We start from the raw sequence: 25509 nt of genomic DNA, 5'->3' as shown, positions 1-25509 counted from the left end.
GTGTTTCTTAGAGAGGAGAATCAAGGTTACATTAGTCTCTTTTGTTCACAGACCTTGCTAGAATGTAGTTTAGTCACTGACAATATTGAATTTTCTGATTCTTAAATATAACTTCAAATTTTGGAGTTTCCACGTCTCTGCCTCATGCTGATGAGTGACTGGGACTTCAGAGTCCCCAATTCAGATAGCACACGCTTTATGTGCTGAATTGCTTTCACGGCACCTCTACCTTATTCCACCTCTACCTTATTCCCATCCTATTTCCAAATGTGGGGAAAAATAAACAATAGCACTTATTTGTCAATTGTATTTTCAAATTTAAACTCTGCTGTGTGTCAAAATCTTTTAAGCTCTCTTGGCCCACCACCTTCAACACCCTCTTAACCTCCTTCCCTCTCCCCTCCCCCCCCCCCCCCCCCCCCCGGTATTTCTGCATTAGATTTTTAATCTTTTATTTCATTTTTGTGTGGTAGATAGTTTATAATACATCATTTGCAAGTTATTCTTGTTAACTGTTTTGTGAAGCAAACACATGAAAAATGTTAGGGAAGGAAGCAGTGTGTGTGTGTATGTATATATATATATATATATATATATATATATATATATATATATATATAACTAGTTATAGTATCAATACAGTTTAATATGTTATAGCAAGTGTGAAATGTTGTCTGCAGCTGGAATATTGGGTAACAACAGACATCCTAATTAAGTGACAGTAGCATAGTCTCAAGATATTACTGAGTACACACTGGTATCAAGTTTCCATTAAAAAGTAATGACTAATCAAATAGATCTCAATCTCTTAGATTTAGAGCTTTTAAATAACCTTTTCTTTAAAGAAACACATCTGAGATTTTACAGCATTGCTGCAGAAGATAATACCAAGCACAAACATTATTTAATTAAATGAATGCCTTTTGCATTGGCAGCCTGTGGACAGTGCTAATGATTTTGGCTTCTAAAAGCTGAATTGGATAGCATAGCTGCCGTGAAGACTGTGGCAGCTTTTCCACTACAACCTTCCAATTCTCCAGACTTTATAACCCAGACAGAAAATTTCATTTCATGCTGGAACTTAAGTTAAAAGACTCACTCTGGGAGTACTGTTTCTCCTCCAGATTTATGCTAAAACATGTATGTGCAGACATTTTAAAATAGTAGAGCTGTACAAATAAAAACAACTAATGTGACTGTTTGACTCACTTATGCCATCAGAAATCAGAAATAAAATCAGAAATTAACTAAAACTGTAAAATGAACTTGAATTTTTAGTTTTGTCCCACAGCTTTGAGCACTGTGGTTCACCACTCTTGGTTGACAGGCCAAATGTGCTGGCTGAGGGACTTCTTGAAGTCTGTTGATGGCTTTTTAGTTCTTGCAGAATTTATACATTAGATTTGTTTTAAGTTAAGCTTTTAGGTCCAATTTAGGAAAGCGCTAATATTAAAAGATGCTAAAATCCCATTTAAGTCCACAGACTTAAATTCATGCATAGGGAAAATTTAAGCATGAACATGATTAAATGTTTATCAGAACCAGACTCCTAGCCCTTGTGACCTGACCCAGATGTGTGCTGTCTAATTGAATCTGTAACCAAACAAACATAATGGTTCAAATTCACTACTGGTATAGGCAGAAGCAATTCTACTTCACCTTTATGTCGTTGTGTCTAATTGGGTGTTTGGGGGTTATGGCTATACTGTCTCCATTCATCTCAGTTTATTCTGAAGCCTAATGGCAAGCACTGAAATCATAATACATTATTGCTGAGTATTATAGGTGAAATCTCCAGCTAATATGTTTTTCCAACATGGCTGAATACCATAAAAATTAGATAGTAGAGAAAAAGGCATTTTAGGTGTGTGGTGTTCCACTTGAAGCCCCTGGACCCAGTTTCTCTTTCTGATGAAGCAGAGCACTAACAAGAGAAAGTATAGGAAAGAGTGATAGTGAGTTACTGTGCTAAATAGCCAGATAGATTTGGCATGGGTTCAGCAACGGGTAGTCGTGAAATGTTCATTTTGCAACTGATTATGGAAGTCTCAATACTCTGAAAGTTTGAACCCTCTCTGGACTCTGAGTATCTGGCAGAATATTATTGCCAGGTGTTTGGTACAGAGATTCTTATTTGTAGCTTTCAGTGGAAGCTTAAAATCTTTTTTTTCTAGCTTCTGGGAAAGCAAGAAGATGAAAAGCAATCTAGACCTACATTTGCAGCTGCTAGGGAAGCATGAGAAGAGACGTAGCAAAGGCTGTTCTGTGTCACTAAACTTTTGTCCAGCCATCTTGAGTGAAATTACCTTTTCTACTTTCTGATAGGAAAACATAAGATAAAGAAACAACTGTGATAGTTATCTTTCCACTTAATGATTCAAGAAGAAGCTTCAAGATTTATTTGCTCAACAGCTCAGAAAACTTTCAAAGAATAAAATATTCAGGTTGCTTGCAGATCCATTTTCAGGTAAAGCAGAAAGAATTTAGATCAAAGTTCAGGTAATAAAGAGTGCCTTACAATTCTCCAATCCAAATCTCTTAAAAGAAGTTTTCTCAATTTCTACAGTTGCTTGTTGAATGTCTGATATCCAGTGTTATGTGAGAGAGCTGCTATTTATGCAAGTTTACATGCACAAGCAACACTCTATTAATAAAAAATATCTATTAGCTTCATTTTTTTAGAATTAGAACTTCAGAAAACTGAACTTCCATCCCATGAAAAATTCTGATATTTCAACACTTGCTTTTATCCCAAAAAGTTGAAATTCAAATTTCTAGTGAAACTAAATTTTGAAAATTTTTAGTTTGGAAATGTCTAAATAAACAATCTCAACATTTTTATGAAAATAAATATTTTGTTTTTTTACACATTGATATTCTTGCCATTTCAAAGTGTAAAAATATATTTGAAATTAAACATTGTTTCCATTTTTTTCTTGAAACTGGAAAATTTCACTGAATGTTTTTTCCCGTGAAACACTATTTCACTAGAAAATATTTTCTTCTTAATTTAATTTATACTTCTTTTAATACTTGTTTTGTTAGGAAATTTTTTACTGTAGAAAAAAATTAATTATCTTTATTCAGAATAAAGTTCATTTGCATGTATATGTAAGAGCAGTTCTTGAATTTGTGTTAACTTAAACAATGCAAATTAGGTGCTGCAAATATTGTGCACCACCTACTATAGTAGGCAAAAATAACTTCTTACAGCTTTCATTATATTAATTTCTCTCTTTCTGGATCCCCTATCCTGAGTCCTTTGGAGCTGGAGGCCTTCAGGGTTGAGAAGATCACCCACAAGAAAAGAATAGGAAGAGGAGCCAACAGAAAGGAGAATGGAAGATGTCTCAGATACATTGATTTGGGAGCAGGAACAAATGGATAAGTCTACAGAACTGAGACTTGCCAAGAACTGGGGTGACACATGAGAGCACAGAAAGAGGCCAGGGCAAGGTAAGAAGTGGTCAGGGGAATTTGTGCACTCAGGCATTGACTCCCTATTCAAGGATCCCTTCACCAGAACCTAGCCAAACGAGGAAAGTGTAGCTGAAATTCCCTAATGAGGAGTGCAGGACAGTGAATACTCCCCTCCCCTGACACCAGGGTTTAGGACCTGTGAGTCTGGACTCTGATAGAAGGTCCAATGTGAATTGATCAACTTTTGTATGTGGGACTAATGGTCTACTCTGGTAAGGGCGGGATTCCATGTGACCCAGATGTAGGGCCAAGTTGCAAGAAGCAGCAGACCATCACTGAAACTGAATGAATTTTGGCAGGGGGCAGATGCAGAGTCATTAGGGAACCTGTGCTGGCCATGCTTTCATTACAATAAATATATATTCATTAATTATAAAAGCAGGCACTGCCTATGTAAATAACAAAACTGAAGTATTAATGCACCAAGGGTGAAGAAGTACATTACCTTAATTTTATCAGTTAGACCACCAACAAACAGCACGGCATTTGCATCTACATCCAGAATAGTATAACCAGGTGGAGAGACTGCGCTGAAGGTACTCGGCACAATGGTAGCTTTGGGACCATCAAGAGCTCGTACTGAAATTGTGCCGTTTCTTCCAGTCCTTGGAATTGAACCAAAGCAAGCAAACAAACAAATAAAAAAAATCTGCTATTAAACCACAATGAATAAAAGCCTCATATTTTCTAGCTATCATTGACAAGTGACATGCACTACTAGTCCTTTTGTACTTATTATTCAGTTTTCAATATCAACCAGAAGAGGTTTCATAGCTCTCATATACCTGTGCAAGCACCAAATCTGATCACACAACAAATGTTTATTCTCACCTCAGTATCCTTTCTGCATATAATTAATTATATGCATCCATGTAGGTGGTGAATTCACCCACTAAAATAGAGAATCTTCTCTTTTGATAATTACTATGACCAAAATAGTACAGTGTAAATGTATTTTGACTTTACAAATGAAGTAGGCTATGATTCAAATTCATTTCTGAATTTCATATGGTGTATTGGATTAATTTTATTCCTCTAAAGTGGATGATCATATAACAAAGCCCTTTAATTTACTTCATTGTAATGCAGGAGACCTGCATCCTCCACAAAGGAGCTCCCTGGTTGATTAATACACTCAGGCACAAGCCCTATTATGTTTAAAATGGCTGCCTCGTTGTGTTTAAAATTGCCTTTTTATATATTATAATATGATTTGCCGCTTTGTGAACAGTTTTTTCAGCGTTTCCTGTTTCTGTATTCAGAGTCAGAAATAAATGCAGTATCTCAGATATTGGTGTGATAAACTGTTGGCCAATACTTACAACTTAATGGAAACCAATTATGAACCTTTGCATCATAAGGTATGAACTCCTCTGAGATTATTAGCCTTATGGAAAGGTTAATACAAAGGGTTAGTTTCTATTAATTTGCAGTAGTGTCTCAATATTATACCTAATGTATGTTCTTTTGGATTCTACCTTTGGCCTTGAACTGTCACATGTGAACTCCTACATCATCAAGAGTTTATATTCATGTTAAAATAATTGAAAATGTAAAACTCCTAAGTTGGCAATTAGATCTTGGATTTCACATATGAGCAATGTCATGATAACATGGACATTCTTAATGTGGCTATATGATCATATAATCCTAACAGACAGAAATATGAATTCATTGTGTTATATGGAACATATTTATCTCATATTATCTACGATTAATAGAAAAACATAGTGCTTTTACTACAACTTGTCTTTTTCTTAACAGTCCACGTATAGTTTCACCCACTCCTGCTTACTTCCTACATCTGTCAAGAATTATTATTTAGCTAATTGATTAATATTTAGCAATTCATCTTCTGTGGGCTACCCTATTGTAATATAAAACGAATCCAATTTTCAAGCAAAACTAAATGGTCTTTATTCAAAAAGCAGAACTGATATTTGCATTTCTGATACAAGAAAATTTCTGGACAGACAGAAGTAATGAGACTGCATTTCAACTAGAGCTGTTCCAGGTAGCATTTCTAGTTTGAAAAATAGCCACTGACCCCACCCTTTTCTCATATCTCAGCTAGCAAATCAAAACTTTGTTTTTACAAAGTATCCTGAAATCGTCTGGATTTAAACATTAAGAAAATCAATTTTTTCTCATTAGAAGAAAAGATGTCTGTGAATGCTGAAGTAAGCAGTAAACTAAAGAGTTACTACTCAGATAGAGCTGTCATTAGTGCTATCTGATATCTTACTTCAGGCCCACATCCAAAGTACAGTAATGAAGCCCATACATTACTTTAAGTATGCAAATAGTCTCATTTAAGTCAGTGGAACTACCCTTGTGTTTGAAATTACACATGGGTTTAGGCATTCTGCTAAATCAGGGTGTTGCAGAGGGGTGAAGAAAGAGAGCCAGTCTTCTGTAAATCCATAAATCTCATTTCTATTGAACTCTGAATTTTATTTCCTCAAAAATGTATAGACTTGTGAATCCTGTACTTAAAAGGGTAGAAATAGTCAGTACAGGAACTGGAGAAAGAACAATGTGACTATAAGGCTTTTATTAAACCACTCAATATTTCAAATGGCAGTGTACAGAAATCAGTATTCAGTTAAACCAGAGTAAAAAGACTAATTCAATCAATCTGAACGCAATGAGAAGACTATGGCACACATTTTTATGTGCTCTCACATATCTCACAAAACATAGGGGATATTGTCAACTAAAGTGCTAACAACAGAGCCTCCTCAAATAACTCATTTGAGAAGGGCTAGTGAGGTTTAAGGGAAGAACAGCTGACTAATATGTCAGTATAAGAGACATTAATAGGATTTGAATGATAATTTGTAAGTGACAGCTGGGTTCCTCTGAGATGCTTGGCAGACTTGAGAACATGTACCAGCACATTGGTAACTGACAATCTGAAAAATGTACACTGCACTATTAAAAAATGCATACTATTTAAGAGATGCATGGAGCAAGAGGACTTCACCTTACATTAGCCATCAACATCTGAATAACTTTGGTGGCACCCACATATGAATCCTTGCTCTTTGACCAACTTGTGTGGAGAGTTATAAGGAGCAAGTTACTAATTGTGCTGGCGGTAAAGAGCATGTGCCTAAAATAAATGTCTACTTTTATACCAGTTCTTCCCCAAAGGACGAATATTCCAAACAGAAAGTTAAGGTTCCCTTAATGGAAAATAAATTGTTTAAACCTTCTAAGTAACAATGTTTCAATGTTCTAAGTAATATTAACGACGTGATATCTAAAGAATATTTGAGTAAAACAAGATTTAGACTAGAGTTAGACTGTGGGCTGATTAAAAACCCACTGAAGTCAATGGGGATCTTTTAATTGATTCTGTTGGACTCTGAATCAAGTCTTTAATGCATTTGATTGTGTCACAGAATTAACTGCTCTGTGTATTGATAACCTGGTCAACATTATTGTGTTAGGGATACAACAGTGATACAGATTAAAGGTCTTCAGTGTGTGTTGCCTCAATTTTTCTTTAAGAATATAAAACCGGTCCCGAGTTCTTCATCTTGATCCTTAAAATCCAACTAGTGTCTCCACAATCTGATCCTCCTAAACATTGCTCCACTGCTCTGATTTGTGCTACAGTAATTGCTTCCCTTGCTGATGTAGCAGTTTGTTCCAGTTGTGTTAGATCTAAAGCCCTATATATCATGAGATGCAGCTTAATAGCAAATGTGCATTTGTAAGATGTCTGCATGATGGCCTGCCTCCATTTTCTGCTGAGATAGTTTTCCTGTAAATTAAAGTTCTATACTATTTCAGTATGCATAATATGAACTCCAACAGCATTCACCTGATGAAGATCTTACATATGTATCTCAATTTGTGTTTTCCCAGCTATAAGATTTAATTGAGCCATCTTGGTCACTTTGCCATAATTTTATTTAGCTCTCTGCTTTGAATGGCTAATTCTGTGATTTCATTACATTGTTTTCCCTCTTCTGAAAGCTACAGATGTAATAAAAATTAAAACTATATTTTCTTCCTATTTCATTTGATGACTATTTTATCTTTTTTTGTGTTTAACACTATGTAAAATTAACATATTATGTTGGGACAGGATTTATTCAAATTAGGATTTGTGTTCTTTATCAGATTTCATTGGATCTGAGATTACATAAATTACAGGGTTTTGTTTAGCACTAACAAACAAAGGATACATAATATACATAGCGCACACATGCAGCATGGTTTGCAATTAAAATATTACAGCTCCCTTTGCAAATAATTAGTGCTGATATGGTATTCTTTATGCATGTATTATAGTGTTCCTTATGTTAAGTGCAGCTATGTTCTCTACTTGCCAAAACAAAAATTCTGAAGATTTTAACAGTGTCTACTCTACAATAAATATAGAGTATGGACAGAGATTCAAAAACACCTATTTTTTTTAAACCAAACTATTTTTTTGCCTTAACTGCCATACCAGATGGTATGCACTTTAGGAAAATATTAATATAGTACCTCCAAATATATGGATCAAGAAGTCAATATAACTTTCAGGTATTAATTTATCTAAACGTCTAAAATGTTTTTTTTAAAAACCCTTCAACACCTTCTTTTTTTCAAAACATTTAAAAAATCTGTGTTGTTTAAACCGAGCAAAATCTTTTAAGTTTGATTTTCCATAAGCCACATCTTTTCTAATGTTTTCAGACTGAAGAGGCATTGTGCCTGTTAGTTTCGTGTGTTGAATGACAATCAAAGTATAAGGATGTGACAAGCCACCCTTCCCAATACTTTATCAAACCAACGGGTTTTGAAAAGACACAATTCATTGAAAGCCAAAGAGAAAAATATAGTTTTCAGTTTGAGTGCAAAAATAGCCTTTAACTTTTAAACGTTTTAAAAATAACTCTGTGCTAATGAGTAATTTGTTTCACATTATTATCAATATTTATTTATATTATAGTCATGCCCACAGAACAGTGCAGATGAGATGACATATACATACGATAATACAGATCCTGACATGAAATGACTATGGATAAGCAAACAGACAAAAGGTAGGGAACAGGAACAGTACATACAATTGAATTTTTTAGATAATCTATCCCAACATTCTTGTCTACCAAACCACTGTTTTTTGTCTAAATTTTTGTAGGCCTCGTGGTAGAAGTGTGTTATTAGAAGTTTGGAGGAGAGAGTTGGTCTTTCATATGAGATGAGAAAAGCTTTTCTCAAGAATTTGAAAGAAGTGAAAGTTGGGGTAAGACTGGCACCACTGACAGAGTAGAGGGCTGGGGGCTCTATATAAAATACAAAAGTGGCCAAGAATAGAGGGATAGAAATATGAAGGGTCTTAAAGATGTTGAAAAGAGGCTATATACCATGTGAGTAAAACCAGGGAGCTTTTAGTAGTTGGATTTTGTATGAACTGAAGGAGGAAGGGTAGAAGTATCTGGGTAAAAGCAGACTATGGATATTGAACATGTGTTGTATATTTCAATAGCAATCAGAGAGAGAGAGAGAGTAACACAATTATAACCTCTTTGGCTACAAACTCTCTACTAACAGGCTATTGGACACGGGCTTCAAAAATCCATTAAGATGGATTACATTTATCATCTTCAAAAGTATCTCTTTTTTAAAACTACTGTTACAAGTGATATATTTAATAATGTGACTCTGGGGAGAGTGGACCCAATGGTAGCTTACTAAGTTTCAACCTTTTTTTCGGCGGGAGAGGAATAAGAACTATAGCTTGGAAATTAATTGATTACTTGCCTAGAGGCTTCAATCCGGTACCAAGATGCATCATCAATGGTCAGATCTGGATACTCAACGCGTCCAACACCAGATCCCACATCCCACAAGAAGTTTACCTTGCCTTTACGCATCTCTATGGCCAAGAAGTCAGTCTAAAACAAAAAAATAAAATAAAATAAAAAATAAAACAAACAAACAAACAAACAAAAAACAACTATCTATGTGATAAAGAAATCAAATACTTGCATTAGAACAATTCTTATAAATCCCTATCCCTCTTCAGGCTTCTGAAGATCATTAGTAACCTAATGGATCTTGAGATGAGACTCATGCTCACATAACAAAATTTGAACAAAGAAGTCCATGGGAGTCCGAAGTTCACACTTCCATCTCTTAGCCCCATGCTCCCATCTTGGTAAGTGATGTGTGTCCACACAATTCTGGCTCATTGACACTGAAATACTTTACAAACATTCACTAGGTTGGCAATCTTACAATGGAAAATGTGAGTGTTCTATGGGTTGATACACACTGCAATCCTAAATCTTCATTTATAGTGGGAAAATAACACACAGCTCAAGATGTTAGGAAAAGAACACTTTTTCTATTCAAGGAATCATTATTGATGATTCTGGAAGCCCGTCTGCCAAAGGGCTCATGGACAATTGATTCTTTCATCACTACACATTCCTGAAGTTATAGACTTGAGCTAAAGTCATAGTAAGCAGAATCTTTGACAGATTTAAGATGATTAGCTGCTTCATTCCTAAGGGAAAATACATGACAAACAAATAAACAAAATCATCGCAGTTGCATTACTGCTCTTACAAATTTAATGCCATTCATATGGGTATCTCAGATTTGATTCCTAGCAAAAATATAATATATGTGCCATCTATGTTATTTCTAAAAGCCTATATTAATATAATATAATATAATATGAGAAGCAGTAACTAATGACCCAGTAAATGTCCAGGTTGTATGTGTTTTTCTGAAGCCTCTGGGGAGAAACAAACTCCTCTTTTTTGTATGTCAGTGATCCAATTTGACTAAGAAACTCTGACAAGAGAAAACTGAAAACCAGACTTACAAATTTGGCACTTCCAAGATAAAAAAGAAGGTTGTCGGCTACTGCCGTCTTCACATTGACAATGACAGTGTTGTAGCTTCCTTTCTTTATTTCCGGTCTGTATGTGCGAATGCAGTCACCTCCAGAAGACACAGAGACTTTGATCTTCAAAGAAAACAGCAGAGAGAACCTGAGTTATAGCCTCATTATTCCAGAAATTCAGAATAACTGCAAATGGATTGTGCCTTTGTTTCATTTCTGTTTCACACCTGTTACTAAGGACTAGGCCCTGATGCTCACCACCCAGTATCTGGGACACTGAAATGTAATTTTCTTGTTCAGAATTAAGAATTATTAGAGTTAATTAAAGTCTGCCAAGAGCAGCTGTGGTAGTTCAGAAGGTGAAGATATTAAAAAGATAGCTAGATAAAAGAATCATAGTGACAATATCTTGACCTGTACGGCTGCTCTATTTAAATAGCATTAATTATTATTATTATTACCTTGCTCCTATAATAATATAAGAACGGCCATACTGGGTCAGACCAAAGGTCTATCTAGCCCAGTATCCTGTCTTCCAACAGTGGCCAATGCCAGGTGCCCCAGAGGGAGTAAACAGAACAAGGAATCATCAAGTGATCCCTCTCCCATCATCTATTTCCAGCCTCTGACAATAAGAGGCTAGGGACACCATTCCTATCCATCCCAGCTAATAGCTATTGATGGACCTAACCTCCAAGAATTTATCTAGTTCTTTTTTGAACTGTGTTAAAGTCCTGGTCTTCACAACATCCTCTGGCAAGGAGTTCCATAGGTTGACTCCTATGGATCTGGTCAGATCTGGAGGGCACGGGGAGGGCAGCTGCTCCAGTGGTTGGAGCAAGCACCACATGGAGAGTGACTCTGTCCCTCTGCTCTGTCTGCAGGCTGGCTTCTCTCTGTGCCCCTTCCTCTCCTTGTGGCCAGGGCACGTTAGCTAGAGACGTTCACTTTTCTTTCCCTCCCTTCTTCCTCTTGGCCATAACCCCCCTTCTAATGCCCTTTGACTCTCTCCTTGGATGGTTGCGAGCTCCTTCCAGACTCCAGCTGTATTGCCATTAAAAAAAAACATCCAGGTCCTGAAACTGAGCTATATCTCGCCAAAATGCAGGCAGCGCAGTCCTGGCAGTCATCTTATCAAGACACCATTTGTTTTAAGTTTTCCTTTCCTTTCCTTTCCTTCTTTAAAATAAACCCAAGGCCAAAGCCAAAACCAGATCACAGCAGAGGGGGATTTTCCTTTCATCCCACATTCTTCTTTGCAGAGTTGCTCAATCATTTTACTTGTGGCTAAAGTGTTTGCAATGTTTCTTGATCTTAACACCAAAGCTGAAAAATATGAATGTGCAGGATGTGTCAGCACTGACAGACCTGTTAACTACTGCCTCTGTAATTCTGGTTCAATTGAGGAAAAAGGTTTAGAGAATAGTCTTTAAAAAAAGTATTAACAGCTAGATAGCGATGTGTTATGTATGATATTTTTAAGGTATAAAGTGAATACTTTGGGGGGAGAGAAATAATAATTTTAAAAAATCCTTTACAGGACATGTATTGTATGCTTACAGATGCAAGGTAAAATAACACGTGACGACTTAAAAAATCAATTACCAGAATAAATATGCAAATAAAGTAATTACCATAATGACTATGCAAATGTTTCAATGCTAGTTTGCTCAAAGTTTTTGAATGAGTTTGCCTGTCTACGGTATAAAAAAGCTTGGGAACCACTGAATTAAGGGAACCCAATAGCTCACTGAGGACAGCAATTAGGACTCGGCAGGGTTTGTGTGTCATGTGCAAGAGGTGTTTTGGGGACCCTAAAAAGTTTTGGTGTTTTCATCCATCACTGAGTTCTAATCAACTTATATATGTATTCCATATTTGTCTCAGTGGTGTATGCTTTTAATGGGGTCCTACTGCAATCTCCAGACAAAGATTCGAAATATTTATTGTACATTCAGAATGTTTAGGAGCCTGCATGCTTGCAAACATTTATATATGTTTCATTAGAGCTTTTTATGAACCCGGAAAAAATTTTAAAGGATAAAAAGATCAAGAACAATAAAAGAACATGGCTTAGTAGTTAGCAAACACTTTGTCTGGAGACTGAAATAGGACCCCATTATGAGCATATACACCTGAGAGAAATATGGAATGCAAATAACAGTTGATTAAAATTAAATGATGCATGAACGCATCAAAACCTTTAGTGTCCCCCAAAACATCTCACACATGACACATACAGACACTACCCAATCTTCTAGAGATGCATACTCGTTTCTGGCCCTGTGGACATAGTGCTATATGAAATTGGGCAAGTCATTTCATTTCCCTCTGTGTTAGCTTCCCCAACCACACAACCAAGATAGCAATAGTGTACAGAAATGCTGATAGGTCAAGTTCTTTGAAGTCTTTGGATGAAAGATGTATTATAGGGGGAAAGTATGATGATTATGATTAATCTGCCCTTTTGCCTTCCTAATAGTTCTATGAGAATTTGAAATGTGCTATATCACGACATGATTCCATTATTATGCACACATTCCTTTCAGCCATTTTCACTCCAGTGTGTTGAATTTGAGTTTTATGGGAGATTTATTAAATTTTCATGTTTTAGGATTTTCTTTACACTTTTCCTGACTGTTGAAGGTCAGAAGCTAAATAAGTTTATTACAACTAGTCAATCCCCGAGTTTAAAAAGATAATTATATTGAAGATATTGACTTGGACCTCAGTAACCAGGTAAGGAAATCTGCTCTTGCCAAAAGAATATTGATCTATTCAATTGTTACCAATTGAAATAGATATCATGAAAATGGGACAGCAAATGTATGTTGCATTTTCAGTGAGCTTGAGACGGTCTAATCAGGAGGCCAAAAGCAGTCAGATCTGCTGTTACCAAACTAATATTTTACACAAGTAATGCAACTCCTCCAAAATTAGTTTTTTAATACTTATGCTGAGTCAGAGAACATCTACCTTTTTGGTTTCAGTAATAATTTTTGTACAACTATCAAATGAGGTGTACTTTCTTCTTTGTGATCCTTTTCACTACAAAACATCGATAACCTCCCCAATAATACCATCCTTGCCACCATGGATGTAGAAGCTCTATATACCAACATCCCACATGAAGACGGATTACAAGCAATTAGAAACACTATCCCAGAGGACACTACTGCCAACCTGATAGCAGACCTATGTAACTTTGTTCTCACCCACAATTATTTCCAGTTTGAGAACAACTTATACCTCCAGATCAGCGGCACAGCCATGGGTACACGCATGGCCCCACAGTATGCTAACATCTTTATGGCTGACCTAGAACAACGTTTCCTCAACTCCCGTCCCCTTTCACCCCTCCTCTACCTATGGTACATCGATGACATCTTTATGATCTGGACACATGGCCAAGAAACACTGGAGATATTCCACAGAGATTTCAACAACCTACACCCCACCATCAGCCTCAGCCTGGACCATTCTACACGAGAGATCCACTTCCTGGACACCACCGTACAAATCAACAATGGAAAATTAGACACCACTCTCTACAGAAAACCCACCGACTCATACAGTTACCTACATGCATCCAGCTCCCATCCAGAACATACCACACAATCCATAGTCTATAGCCAAGCCCTTCGATACAACCGCATCTGCTCTAACCCCACTGACAGAGACCAGAAGCTTCAGGATCTCTACCAAGCATTTATAAATCTCAACTACCCACCCAGAGAAATAAAAAAGCAAATTGAAAGAGCCAGACGAATACCTAGAAACCATCTACTTCAAGACAGACCCAAGAAAACCAACAATAGAACACCACTTGTCATCACCTACAACCCCCAACTTAAACCTGTCCAACACATTATCAATAAACTACAGCCTATATTGGAACAGGATACCATACTCAAAGAGGCTCTGGGAGACAGACCCATAGTCTCCTATAGACAACCACCTAACCTCAAGATGATTCTTACCAACCACCACAGGACATACCACACTAATACCAACCCTGGTACCTTCCCTTGCAACAAACCCCATTGCCAGCTTTGTCCACATATTCATTCTGCTGATACCATTATTGGACCTAACCAAGTGAGTTATAAGATCAAGAACACATATTCCTGCGCATCCAGAAATATAATCTATGCTATCATGTGCCGAAAGTGTCCGTCTGCTATGTACATTGGACAAACATCTCAGACACTCAGACATCTCAGATTAATGCCCACAAAACAGATATCAGACAAGATCACAAAGAGAAAACAGTTTCTTGCCACTTTAACCAGAAAGGACACTCTCTAAATGACTTAGCCACCTGCATTCTGCTACAAAGACCTTTTACATCTGCACTTGAAATGGAATCCTCTGAACTGTCATTCATGTTAAAATTCGACACTTGCCAACAAGGACTTAACAAGAATTTGAACTTTCTCACCCATTACCAAGACAGTTTCCCCAATTATCACCTGTAATACCATTAACTCACAAACATCCCACTCTCCCTACCTTTAATATCAGCAATTCACAGACACTTACCTTCCTTCCTCCCCCTTCCCACCCCCCCGCATCCCCCTTCTGTTCTGCAATGTGATTTGTCCTTTTCATATTTGTTCATTTTTTTATTTGTATCCTTTGGTATATATGGTTGTGACTACTTTCTTCCACTATTTGATCTGAGGAAGTGGGTCTGGCCCACGAAAGCTCATCATCTAATAAACCATCTTGTTAGTCTTTAAAGTGCTACATTGTCCTGTATTTTGCTTTTCTTCCCAGTAACCCTCCGCCACTATTCTTGTTACCTCAATTGCCCCACAATACGAACATTCCTATAGGTTATTCCTCATTCAGCATAGCTGTGTTATATATAGGAAGGGCTGTTGAAGGAGATTTAAAAGGGCTTGCTAGATGAAAGAATGCAAACTATCCACAATATAGAGAAAGAAGTGCTTACAGAATTGGCCTGTTTCCGGGCTTGGTTTATCAACTCTTTTATCTGAGAGATGTTTTTTCCCAAATTATCCTGAAGTTCTCTGATTGGTTTGAGTTTATCCAGGAGCCGATCTGCTTCCTTTTGTAGGGTTGTAACAGTGGCATCTGCATCAGAAACTTCATATAAAAAAATTAAAAAGGAGAGTTTAACAGAGTGGCTACAAACACCAATAACAAAATAAAAAAAACAGTTTCCTAAGACAATCAAGGGCACAATAATTTCCTAATTTCCTAATAATTTTAGGAAAGTTTTAGACTGATTTTAAAATTGCAGTACTAGAAAATAATAGAGGTATGGATCAGTAATTATGTCTGAGATTGGTATTTGTAGAATAAACTGTAGTACAATACAGCTCCAAGTTCAGAGTTTAGCTTTTTTCTTTATTCCTGATTTAATGAAACATGTTGGATTAAAAGAGTGATTCATTAGTTATTTGCACAATAATTAGAGAAATAATTTTTAAATTAGTTATAGGGTCAAAACTAGAAAACATTTTATCCTGATCACAAGTTTCAGATTACCTATGTACAGTGAGAAATGTGATTAAAGTAATATGCAAAAAAAAGCACCAGTGAATATATTTTCCCATATTTCAGATCAACTACATCAGATCATGTAAGGTCTCATCTCCTTTCTCCATTCTCTTTCCTTGAATGACTGAAATTCCTTACCATATACAGCCATCTAACAGTTCAACAGCTCTCTCAATTTTCCTCAACTTCTAGAAGAACTGACGAGTAAAAAATCTGACTTGCATGGCAGCAGGTGTCCAGAAAAGATAGTGTGTGTGAGTGGCCAATATAGTAGGGAGGCAAGCCAGTAATAGGAACGCAGCCTTAAAAAGTTTGGATGAGGTTCCAATAGACATCCAAAACTTGGATGTTTATCCAAACTGAATGAATTTGAGGTTCACTCTTCACTAGGCACAAGAGACCAGGCTCTTAAAAAAAAAAACCAAATGCTCCTTTGTTAATCTCTTTCTCCTTACTTTGAGATAAGGCATATGTGCTAATGGTACATCCTGCCAAAGTTATTTAAATCTTTAGCTCCATTGTTGCAGCATTTTAAAAAGTAAATATTCTAATGCAGCCCCAAATGTGGCATTGCAAAAGCTTTTGTGGTAGGCAACGAGTTATCAGTTACTGAAAACAGCAATATCTCTATCTTGCCTACAGAGATCACTGTGTGTTTGTATGTACGTATAAGACAGAAACAAAAGAAAATACTGCAAGATAATTATTTTTAAAAGATGTGCAACACAGAAGCCACATAACTTACAGGACAGGATTTGTTTGAGAAACTCATCACCTACAATTCACTACCCAGACAGAAATGCATAACTAGAACATAGTTATAAAACTTGGGCAGTTTTGCTGTCACTTAAATAGGACATCTGGGTGCCTAACTGCCAGTCTGATCACTCATCCTCATGACCTAACTTTGGCTTCCAGCTTTAAGAAATAAACCCTTAGGTCTTTTTGTTGAGACAACAAGTTTCTGAACACAACTTATATATCTTATTATTGAACTATATAGTATGCTGCAATTTAAATTGTTGAACTTTTTCCACTGAACACAAAGGATCTTCCAATGAAAATTTTAACACATTCATTACTACATGATAGCAAGAGTCACTTCAATAATAAAATGCATGCAAACACCCTCACTCAAAACACCTTTTTATTATCCTGCCTCAGAAATGTTTTTATTCTCTATAAAGAAGACAATAACCAATATAAAAGGTGGCATTTAATGTATCCAGTGTTCCCTCTAATTTTAATAAGGTTTTTTATATGCACCAATATGGGGAAGATGTGCAACACATCATCTGTGTATTGGTGCACATACAAAATTCACATGGCGGGGAATGGACCCAAGGGATTCTGAGTGTGGGAAAGGGTTTAGGTATGGGTTGAGGTGTAGGAGTGTGAGGATTCTTGCTGGGGATGTGGACTCTAGGGTGGGGAAGCTGAGGACTGCAGCTGGGGTTGAGGGACTCAGGTCTTGATCAGAAGGATTTGGTGTTCGATTGTGAAAGCACCAGCTGGGGGTGTGGGCTCTATGGTGGGGCGCGGGTTGAGGGGCTCAGAGTTGTAGTGAAAGATTGGGATGGAGTAGTGAAGATTCTGGCTGTGTGTGAGGGCTTTGGGGTGAAGCAGCAGCAGAGGGTAGAGCGCAGGGGTGTGAGAGAGGTCTCCAGACCATCTGGGCCATGGCTGGAAGGCTCTCGGTCTGGGCCGCTATGGTCATGGCAGTGAGTTCATGGCTGTCTGGGCCATAGCTGGGGGGTGCAGGGCCAGGTGACTCCGTCTTCAGCAGGAGGGCTCCCGACCAGGCCTGCCCAGGCCACAGCTTTGGGGCCAGGCTACCTGGGCTGTGGTTGTGTTTGGGTCAGAGGAGAGGTGCCAGGTTCAGGCTTCCCTCTCACAGCCTTGGCAGTCTGGAAGCTGGACTATGCTGTAGGTGAGGCAGCTCTCCCTTGGCAAGTGCCTTGAGCACTTGCGTGGCCCTAGCTAGGCAGCTCCATGACTGCACAGCTTACAGGGAACATACCGTGTATCCCTAACAAAACTGAGTAAGTGATTGTCCTAACACAGGGATGGGGCAGAGCTTAGATTAATCTAAAGGTGGAATCTCCAACCAAGAGTAGCTTAATCGATTCTTCTCCCACTTCCATCCATTTAAATAATAGTTTTGGAGCAAATACATCCACTGTGTGTTCATTCTGCTGATGCTAGACTTTCTTCTTATGTTATCAACAGCTATCTTGTTAGATTCAAAGACTTTTTCATCTTTCCGGCCTGCATAATAATATGGTGGTTGTGTAAAAAGATTCCTATTACAGCAGTGTACTCTAGTAAGATCATGTAACACTGATGTCTTATAAATCACATCATAGCAGTAAGGAAAAATCTTTCTTTTGAGGGAATGAGGGGGAAAGCATATACATTAGATAAAGAGCTTACTGTTCTTGGTGGAATCTTTGACAACAGCATTTGTTTTTGCCACATCATCTGCGAGTTGGCTGTAGTTGTTTCTTAAGCCAAGGAGATTCTGGTTGAGTTCTTTAATCCTAGCTAGTATATCATTTGCAGTGGTGTTAGCTTGTCCAGCTTTATCTTTAGCTGCTTGTATCTTTGCGGCTGTGTCTGGGGGCAAGAAAGGATCAAAATATCAGTGCAGTCATGAATACACACGGCAGAATCAGCTCCTCTATGCCTCTATGTCTTTCTTGACCTAACAAAATATTCAGCCTTGTTTAAATGTAGAGAATGAAACATCTCTTCTTAGCCAGATTAATTTTTCTATGGAATCATTCCCTGTGCTAGGAATAGCTGATTAACCTTGAGAATGAAAGTTGTGATCCTCAAAACCCATGGTATGAAGGAGCACTTTGATGTGTTGGTGAAGAAAATACGGAATATTAATCTACATGATTCACATAACGCTGCTGCTCTATAGTTTATGGTTACTTTGAAGTACAGCTGAGTGAAATAATTTATTGTAATATTTTTCATCAAAATGTGGCCCCTTACAAATTACATGAACTTCTGTGAAATTGAACATTTGTTAACCTTTTGCAACAAAGTTTTGAGCAAGATGATTTTCACTGCTAGGTATGAAAATGCTCTGGAAACTATTGGATATTATTGGTTCAGAAAGGGTGGGGTGCTTAGCGGCTAAGTCACTAAACAGAGGCTCAGGAGATCAGACTTCAAACCCCTGTTCCACCACTCTGTTCCTCTTTTATCTTAGGCAATTCATTTTTAGGCTGTACCATGGAAGCAATTCTGCTTCTTGCGGCAGGATACCTCTGGGGTTGCCAAGTCATTTATGTTCAGGTCAGTTTCCCTCTTGCACAAAACATACCTTCGTAATGAAAGAGGCACTGTGGCTGAGATACCAGCCAATGGTTGGTATGTATGTAGACAAAGAGTAACACCTACACATATTTTTTAAACAATGCAAGATGACACAAGGAAACATAGCTGAGCCCAGTGCTTCAGCACTTTTTGTACTTACCATTGGGAATGGCTGACAGCTTTTCAAAGGTGTCGTTCAAAGCTCTCAGGAGAGCCAAATTCTTTTCATCAGCATTTTTCAACCTGTTCTGCATACTGTTCAAGTTATCCCCATTTTCTGCAAAGAGCACACATACCAAAAGATTTTAACTCACAGTGCAGCCTCCAGCCATTGGCAGGCATAATCAAACCTGGGAAATTTGAAATTTAGTGTATGAACTCCTACTTCATGAGCTAAAAGCCATCTGCTTCTTAACCAGGACTGCAGAAGACTCATCAGTATGTAGCTGACCTAGGTGCCATTAGACGGGGACAGAGTGCCAAACCAAACTGGCATGAGTTACATTTACACATTCATTTGGTATCCACTTTAATAAAAGCGACCATGAACAACTGTTATCAATATACATATGTTTAATTAATTTACTCTGTTACTGCAATGAGCATATGTTACACCACCAGTTCCAGGGTTTACTAATGCTATTTTCTGTATTTTAAAGGCCTCTAATTCCTTTGTGCTTGATTTCCTTAGACTACTATATGGTGATATTTGGTGCTTATGGAGGAGTTTTATTTGAGGCTCTCAAAATATTTTATGTACACAACACTCCTGTAAGCGATGTATACAAAATAAGGCAAACAGACGTTAAGTGATTTACTCAAGGCCACATAGTGAATCAATGGCGAACTGGACAGAGGACCCAGGAAGCCAGATTAGCAGTCCAGTGCTCTGAAGCTAGCCCACAAGGTTTTCTATGGTAACCTCACAAATTCTTCTTTATCTTGGGCCAATGCTTCATCCATTTTGTGTGATAAAACAATTCAGTCAGAGTAGTGTTCTGTCACAATTAGCATGCCTATTTCCCAATTCTTGCTGGCCTTTTTCAAAATATGGAAACAACTGCTGATAAAATATATAGAGAAAGGACATGAAACTACATTAGCAGCATTATGATCAATATTAGGAGGCGACCTCAACAAAAAGTCACAATGAAATATGCAGATTGATTGGGAAGATTTGTTTGTAGTTAAAATCATACATCAAAATTTGTTTACATTGAAAAACTAGTACAAATCAGAAGAACAGATAATGTGATAATCAGCACATAAAAGATGAAACATCCTCCACAGAAAGGCTGATATTCTTCACAAACCGTTTTGCATAACAATGATATTTTTGTTGGAACAACATGCTACATAAAAATGATTTTTCACACTCTATGGAGAGAGGTTCCAACTTAAGTTATTTAGAAATCTGTAGATGAAAAAGTCCAGAGTTGTTTGGTAAAGAAAATGCTAATTAAGCCTGAAAATTCTTATCTGGGGGGACATTTTGAATCACTTATTCCCATTGTTATGGAACTCTTTGGAGCTAAGGAAGAAGAAAAGTGGGAATTTTCCCCCTGCAATGCATTTCCTGAATCAGAATCACTGATTGAACTGATAGCAAAAGATGGAAAATAATTTGTAGAAAAAGGGAATGGGTATAAACTCTTACTCTAACCTTCAAACATGTAAAACTTCAGTGAAATTAAATTCAGTAGAAATTTGAATACATATTCAAAGAGATGCCTCTGGCATTTGCCAGACTAAATGGAAGTCACCTTTCTGGTTCTCTGATTATAGAGTAAGGGTCAAAAGAGCTCCCAGAGTGAGTTAAATTATCATAGACACTTGAGACATTTGTAGAACAGACTGAAAAATCTCATACTGCCATACCTAAAGTCCAAGACTGAGTTAATTGGTGTCAGTATACTGTTCACTTTACCAAACTATCAGAAGAATTATTGAGTGAGCAATTTGACACTGTTATCTGTGCAAAAGGGTGTCACAGCTGTCTCTGTTATAATTAGACAGGGGGAGCCTGTATGTGGTGCACTAATACAAAGCTTGGGACCCCCTGTGAAAGTTATTGTACAAAATATTATAGTAAGACTAGGATTTGAAAAAATGTCATTAAATACTTTTAATTTTCTCAGTGACTATTACAGAATTCCAAAGATTTTTTTTTAAAGAAAGCATATTTGCTTTTCTTGGCACTGATGGGTATTAACATTTCTGGCTGTAGTTTGAGAGAAACCAGTCAATAGATTACAAAAGATTAAAATATCTTAAAGACAGATATGTACAGACAGGAAAACAAATTGTTATTTTAAAAAAATAAGCACTAAGAAAACTGTAGAAAAAGATCTAAGAAAAAATAAGATCCATAGCAAACTTCTCTCTATACATTTTAGAGGCCGTCTGAGACTCTGCCTGTCTGCCTGTGAATCCATTTGTTCAAGAACTCCTAAATGGTAACAGCTACCACCACCAACTTTGGTATGCAGCTTCCTCTTAGCCTAACTTAAAGCAAGGTCAGGGATTGGTTGTGGCAGGAAAATGGGATGTGCCTAGAATTAGATTGTTTTCCATAATGTGGAAAGGGAGGGGGCTGATTGTAGGGACGTGATACTGCACAGTCACCACTGGGAGCAGCAAGAGCAGGGGACAGCTGTACTGCAGAGTGACCACTAGGGGTAGCCACATCAGGAAGAGATTGACCAGTTGGGGATGGGACTCATCATCTTGCTGGCCAGTGGCCCAGGTAAGTGACCTCACTCTACCCCAAACCCTTCCTCTCTAGCTCTGGCCCCCAGTGCCAGATTGGGAGGGAGGAGGAAGCTTCACTGGCCCCATTGCCATAGCCCTCCCCTGGAGCACCACCAGGGATGGACAACACTGTGCCCCCCAACCTACAGGCAGCACCCCCAAACACCACTGGACTACTCAGCGTGCTCGCACAAACAGTTGTGTGTTGCTTCCTCCTCACCTCTCCCTGGGGATCATTACTGGCACTGCCCTGTTTGCCCATGGGCTGGACACAGGGTCTTCTAGCTGCCTATAAAAACAAGATCTGCATTTTCCTAAATTATGAAAACGCTTGGAGATTTTTTTGTGCACACAAAACTAATGAAGAATCCTGTGGCACCTTAACTGACAAAGTGGATTTTTGCTTGTGAAAGCTTATGTCCAAATAAATCTGTTAATTTTTAAGGTGACACAGGACTTCTCATTGTTTCTGTGGACACACACTAACACATCTACTCTCTGATACTCTGAATTAATCAATTACTTTCAGGGAACTGACTGATTTTGAGTGTCAAAAAATTCTTATCTTCCTGCGTTCTAAATTCACCGACCAAGTGTACAGCATGTATTTAGTGTTCTTCACATCTCTGGATAGACCATATACTCTGTGCTTGAATCTCATGTGCTCTCCTGTCAGCCCAATAGTCGTGTTTTTGATTGACTGGCCAATTATTTTAATGAATTAACATAAAAGTATTTAGATATGCTATTGCTGGTGATATATTAGAACAGTATTAACACTGTAACTTTTAGTAGCTTGTACTTTTAATAATGATTTTAGAAAGTATTTTTTAGATGGGAAGAAAAGGGAGCAGAAGAGCATGTGTACCCACACAAACTCTGGGACAGGAAACACAACTTCCAGAAGGGGTAAGAAATAGAGAAATAGTCACAGGTTGAAAAGGAAGGAGGCTAGGGGACAACAGCCACTAGAGCATAAACAGACATCCTGGAGGAGCTGAAAATTTTTTGAAATTGGAAGTGGATGAGGTTCTTGCTCAAGCAAATCTATTGCTCCCTGCAAAACCATTTCACTACACAATTAGAGTATCCCTAGTTCGAAGTAGGTATGCAAATGTAGGCATTCAAAATAGTCAATGAAGTGGGGATTTAAATATCCCATGCTTCATTAGCACGAGCTCACCGGTGCGTTACTCCGATCAACAGCTGTTTCGAAAGTGAAAGTGCGCACCGGGACGTGTTAGTTCAAACCAAACCCCTTGGTTCGAACTGATGTTACTCCTCATTTTTGGCAGGAGGGTGGGAAATACTTTGAGCTAAATGGAACTAGAACAGGAGGTAGACTCGTTTGTGAAAGCTGGGGGAGACAGGGAGGTGAGTTGAGGAAAGACCTTGTTTGAATGATAAAGGTTAGGTTTGGGTGCCCAGATGCTGGAATTTTTAAGCACCAGCTTTTGAAATGCTTAAGAGCCCACTGAATAGTGAAGTCAGTGGGGCTATTAGTAAGGTGCTTCTAGAGGAGAGTAAGGACATCAGAATCTAGTCCTAAGACATCAGGGAATGTAGCAGAACTAATTTCTTATCTACTAAGATCAGCTTCTAAACAGGTTTAATGAGATCCCTTTAATTTTCTAAATTTGTCTGATATTTCCCCAACGTCTCTGGTCCCCTTTAGAATATTTTTAATAATTCTGACATAGTTTATTCATTTCAGGTGGTGTTTCTAATAATTTTGCTGTGTGATCTTAAATTGTTTCTTCTCTTCCACTTTAGCCTGCCAGATCCAGAAATTATGCTAATTATTCCCTTCCTATATTTTTGAAGCATAGTGTTTCCAGAACTCTGCTTCCAGCTTTGTAACCATAGCTTCAAAATAATTATTATGGATTTTAATAATTTAATTCCCTCTGGAATGCCTATATTTGAATATTCAAACGACATCTGTTTAATATTTTTTCTTTTAATTTATCAAATGCATTTTAATAGTGTGATCTTAGTATTAGAAGAATAAAGCAATAAATAAATGTTAAGAGAGTCCCATGCTCAAAGGCAGGGAAGGAAAGGAGCTCCTCAAATCACCGATAATGAGAAAAAGTCTCAGAGAGGCCAGCAATGCCTCTCTGCTATTTATATTGGCCATATATACCGTGACAAAGAATAAATAGACACAAATCAGACATCAGAAATGGTAACACACATAATTGGTCACACAATCATGGGATTTAAAAATACAGGAATTTCAGCACCCAATTACAGAGAGGCTGCAGAACTGGAATTAATCTACAAATTTGACACTGTTATCCTGGGCTCAAATAAAGACATTCACTGGTTAACACGCTACCCAGCCAGTTTCCCCTGCCTTTGACACCCACATTTTCTTATCAAAAGCTATGAATGGGACACATCCAGCCCACTTAATTAGCTTCATTAACACAGATCCTACAATTGACAGGATCGTCTTTTGCTGCGATATATATTTTGGAGTCTGTTATTTCCACTTCAACTCATCTGATGAAGTGGAACTTACCCAAAAAAGCTCATGATCCTATATAATTTGTTCATCTCTAAGGTGCCATACGACTACTCATTGTTAATGAGAAGTTCTCTTAAAACGTCTGTTAAGTAATAAAGTTCTGAAACTTACTTATGAAACTTACGAAGTAACCTGTTATAAATCTATCATTCCAACAGTACTTTTTATTAGCATTGACCAGGCATGTGGTATATTAGTCACTACATATACTGGCTTCATTTAACATTGAAAAATTTCCTTCTACTTGAAATATTTAGTACTGAAAGATGCTGGAGACCAAAATCCTTCAGTTGGCTAGGGAATAGGTACAACATGGGTACCTGCAATATAAGTTTGTCCACAATACTCAGGTAATATGCTTTACCTCAGCCCTGGGAGAAGTAAATGGATTAATGATTGTAAGATGCTGAGCACCCTCAACTCCCACTGAAGTTGAGGTGGCTGAATGCCTTCAGGATTACTCCTTGTAGACCCATTCAGTTCTTAGCCTCTGTGAGGAGACTGCACAAGAATGCCAATTAGTGCTGGCTGTGGTAGCAGTTTGTGCAGTGGACAGCTGTTCCTGTGACCTGTATTAAGAGCACCAAATCATTTTTATATTTCTGTTGTAAAGGCAATGCTACGGGACAAAGCATTGTCTACACAGCAGAAAAAGAAATTAACTGAAAGGAGTCACAACAGCAAAACCATTTCCCCATGTTTTAAATGGCCTCAGTAGTGTAGATGATTAAGAAGCTACATATAAATGGGGAATGATTTATCCATTTATATGTCTGAGTAGTTCAGGTCTCTGAAAATTTTATATATTGGGGAACGGATTAATTGCAATGGCATTGTACCATTAAAATGCCTTAAATTGGCTGCTAACTTATGTTAGCATGTTCTTATAGTAACATGGCCCAATGCATGTATTCGTGAGAAATTGTCTAAGGCACTATCACAAAGAGCACATGGTTAAATAGGTGACACCAAAGAATGAAGAAGGAAGCTTTGTTAGATTATTTTAATAAGAGTAGTTTTAAAACCA

The 25509-nt window shown here is 37.6% G+C and overlaps 1 protein-coding gene across 6 annotated transcripts in view; it reads right to left on the bottom strand.

Annotated features, from left to right (window-relative positions):
- Positions 1-25509, bottom strand: part of LAMA2 (laminin subunit alpha 2) — a 502508-nt gene that overhangs the window by 54455 nt on the left and 422544 nt on the right. For all 6 annotated transcript variants that reach the window (XM_075924144.1, XM_075924139.1, XM_075924141.1 and 3 more), the window contains 6 exons: positions 19359-19475; positions 18302-18484; positions 15297-15451; positions 10319-10462; positions 9247-9380; positions 3926-4085 (listed from right to left, as the gene is read on the bottom strand). In XM_075924144.1, coding sequence (XP_075780259.1) covers positions 3926-4085; positions 9247-9380; positions 10319-10462; positions 15297-15451; positions 18302-18484; positions 19359-19475 — 893 coding nt within the window. The remainder of the gene's footprint in view (positions 1-3925; positions 4086-9246; positions 9381-10318; positions 10463-15296; positions 15452-18301; positions 18485-19358; positions 19476-25509) is intronic.

Source organism: Pelodiscus sinensis, chromosome 3 (genome assembly GCF_049634645.1).
Source record: "Pelodiscus sinensis isolate JC-2024 chromosome 3, ASM4963464v1, whole genome shotgun sequence".
Lineage (NCBI taxonomy): Eukaryota > Metazoa > Chordata > Testudines > Trionychidae > Pelodiscus > Pelodiscus sinensis.
This window is presented reverse-complemented; position numbering and strand designations above follow the sequence as displayed.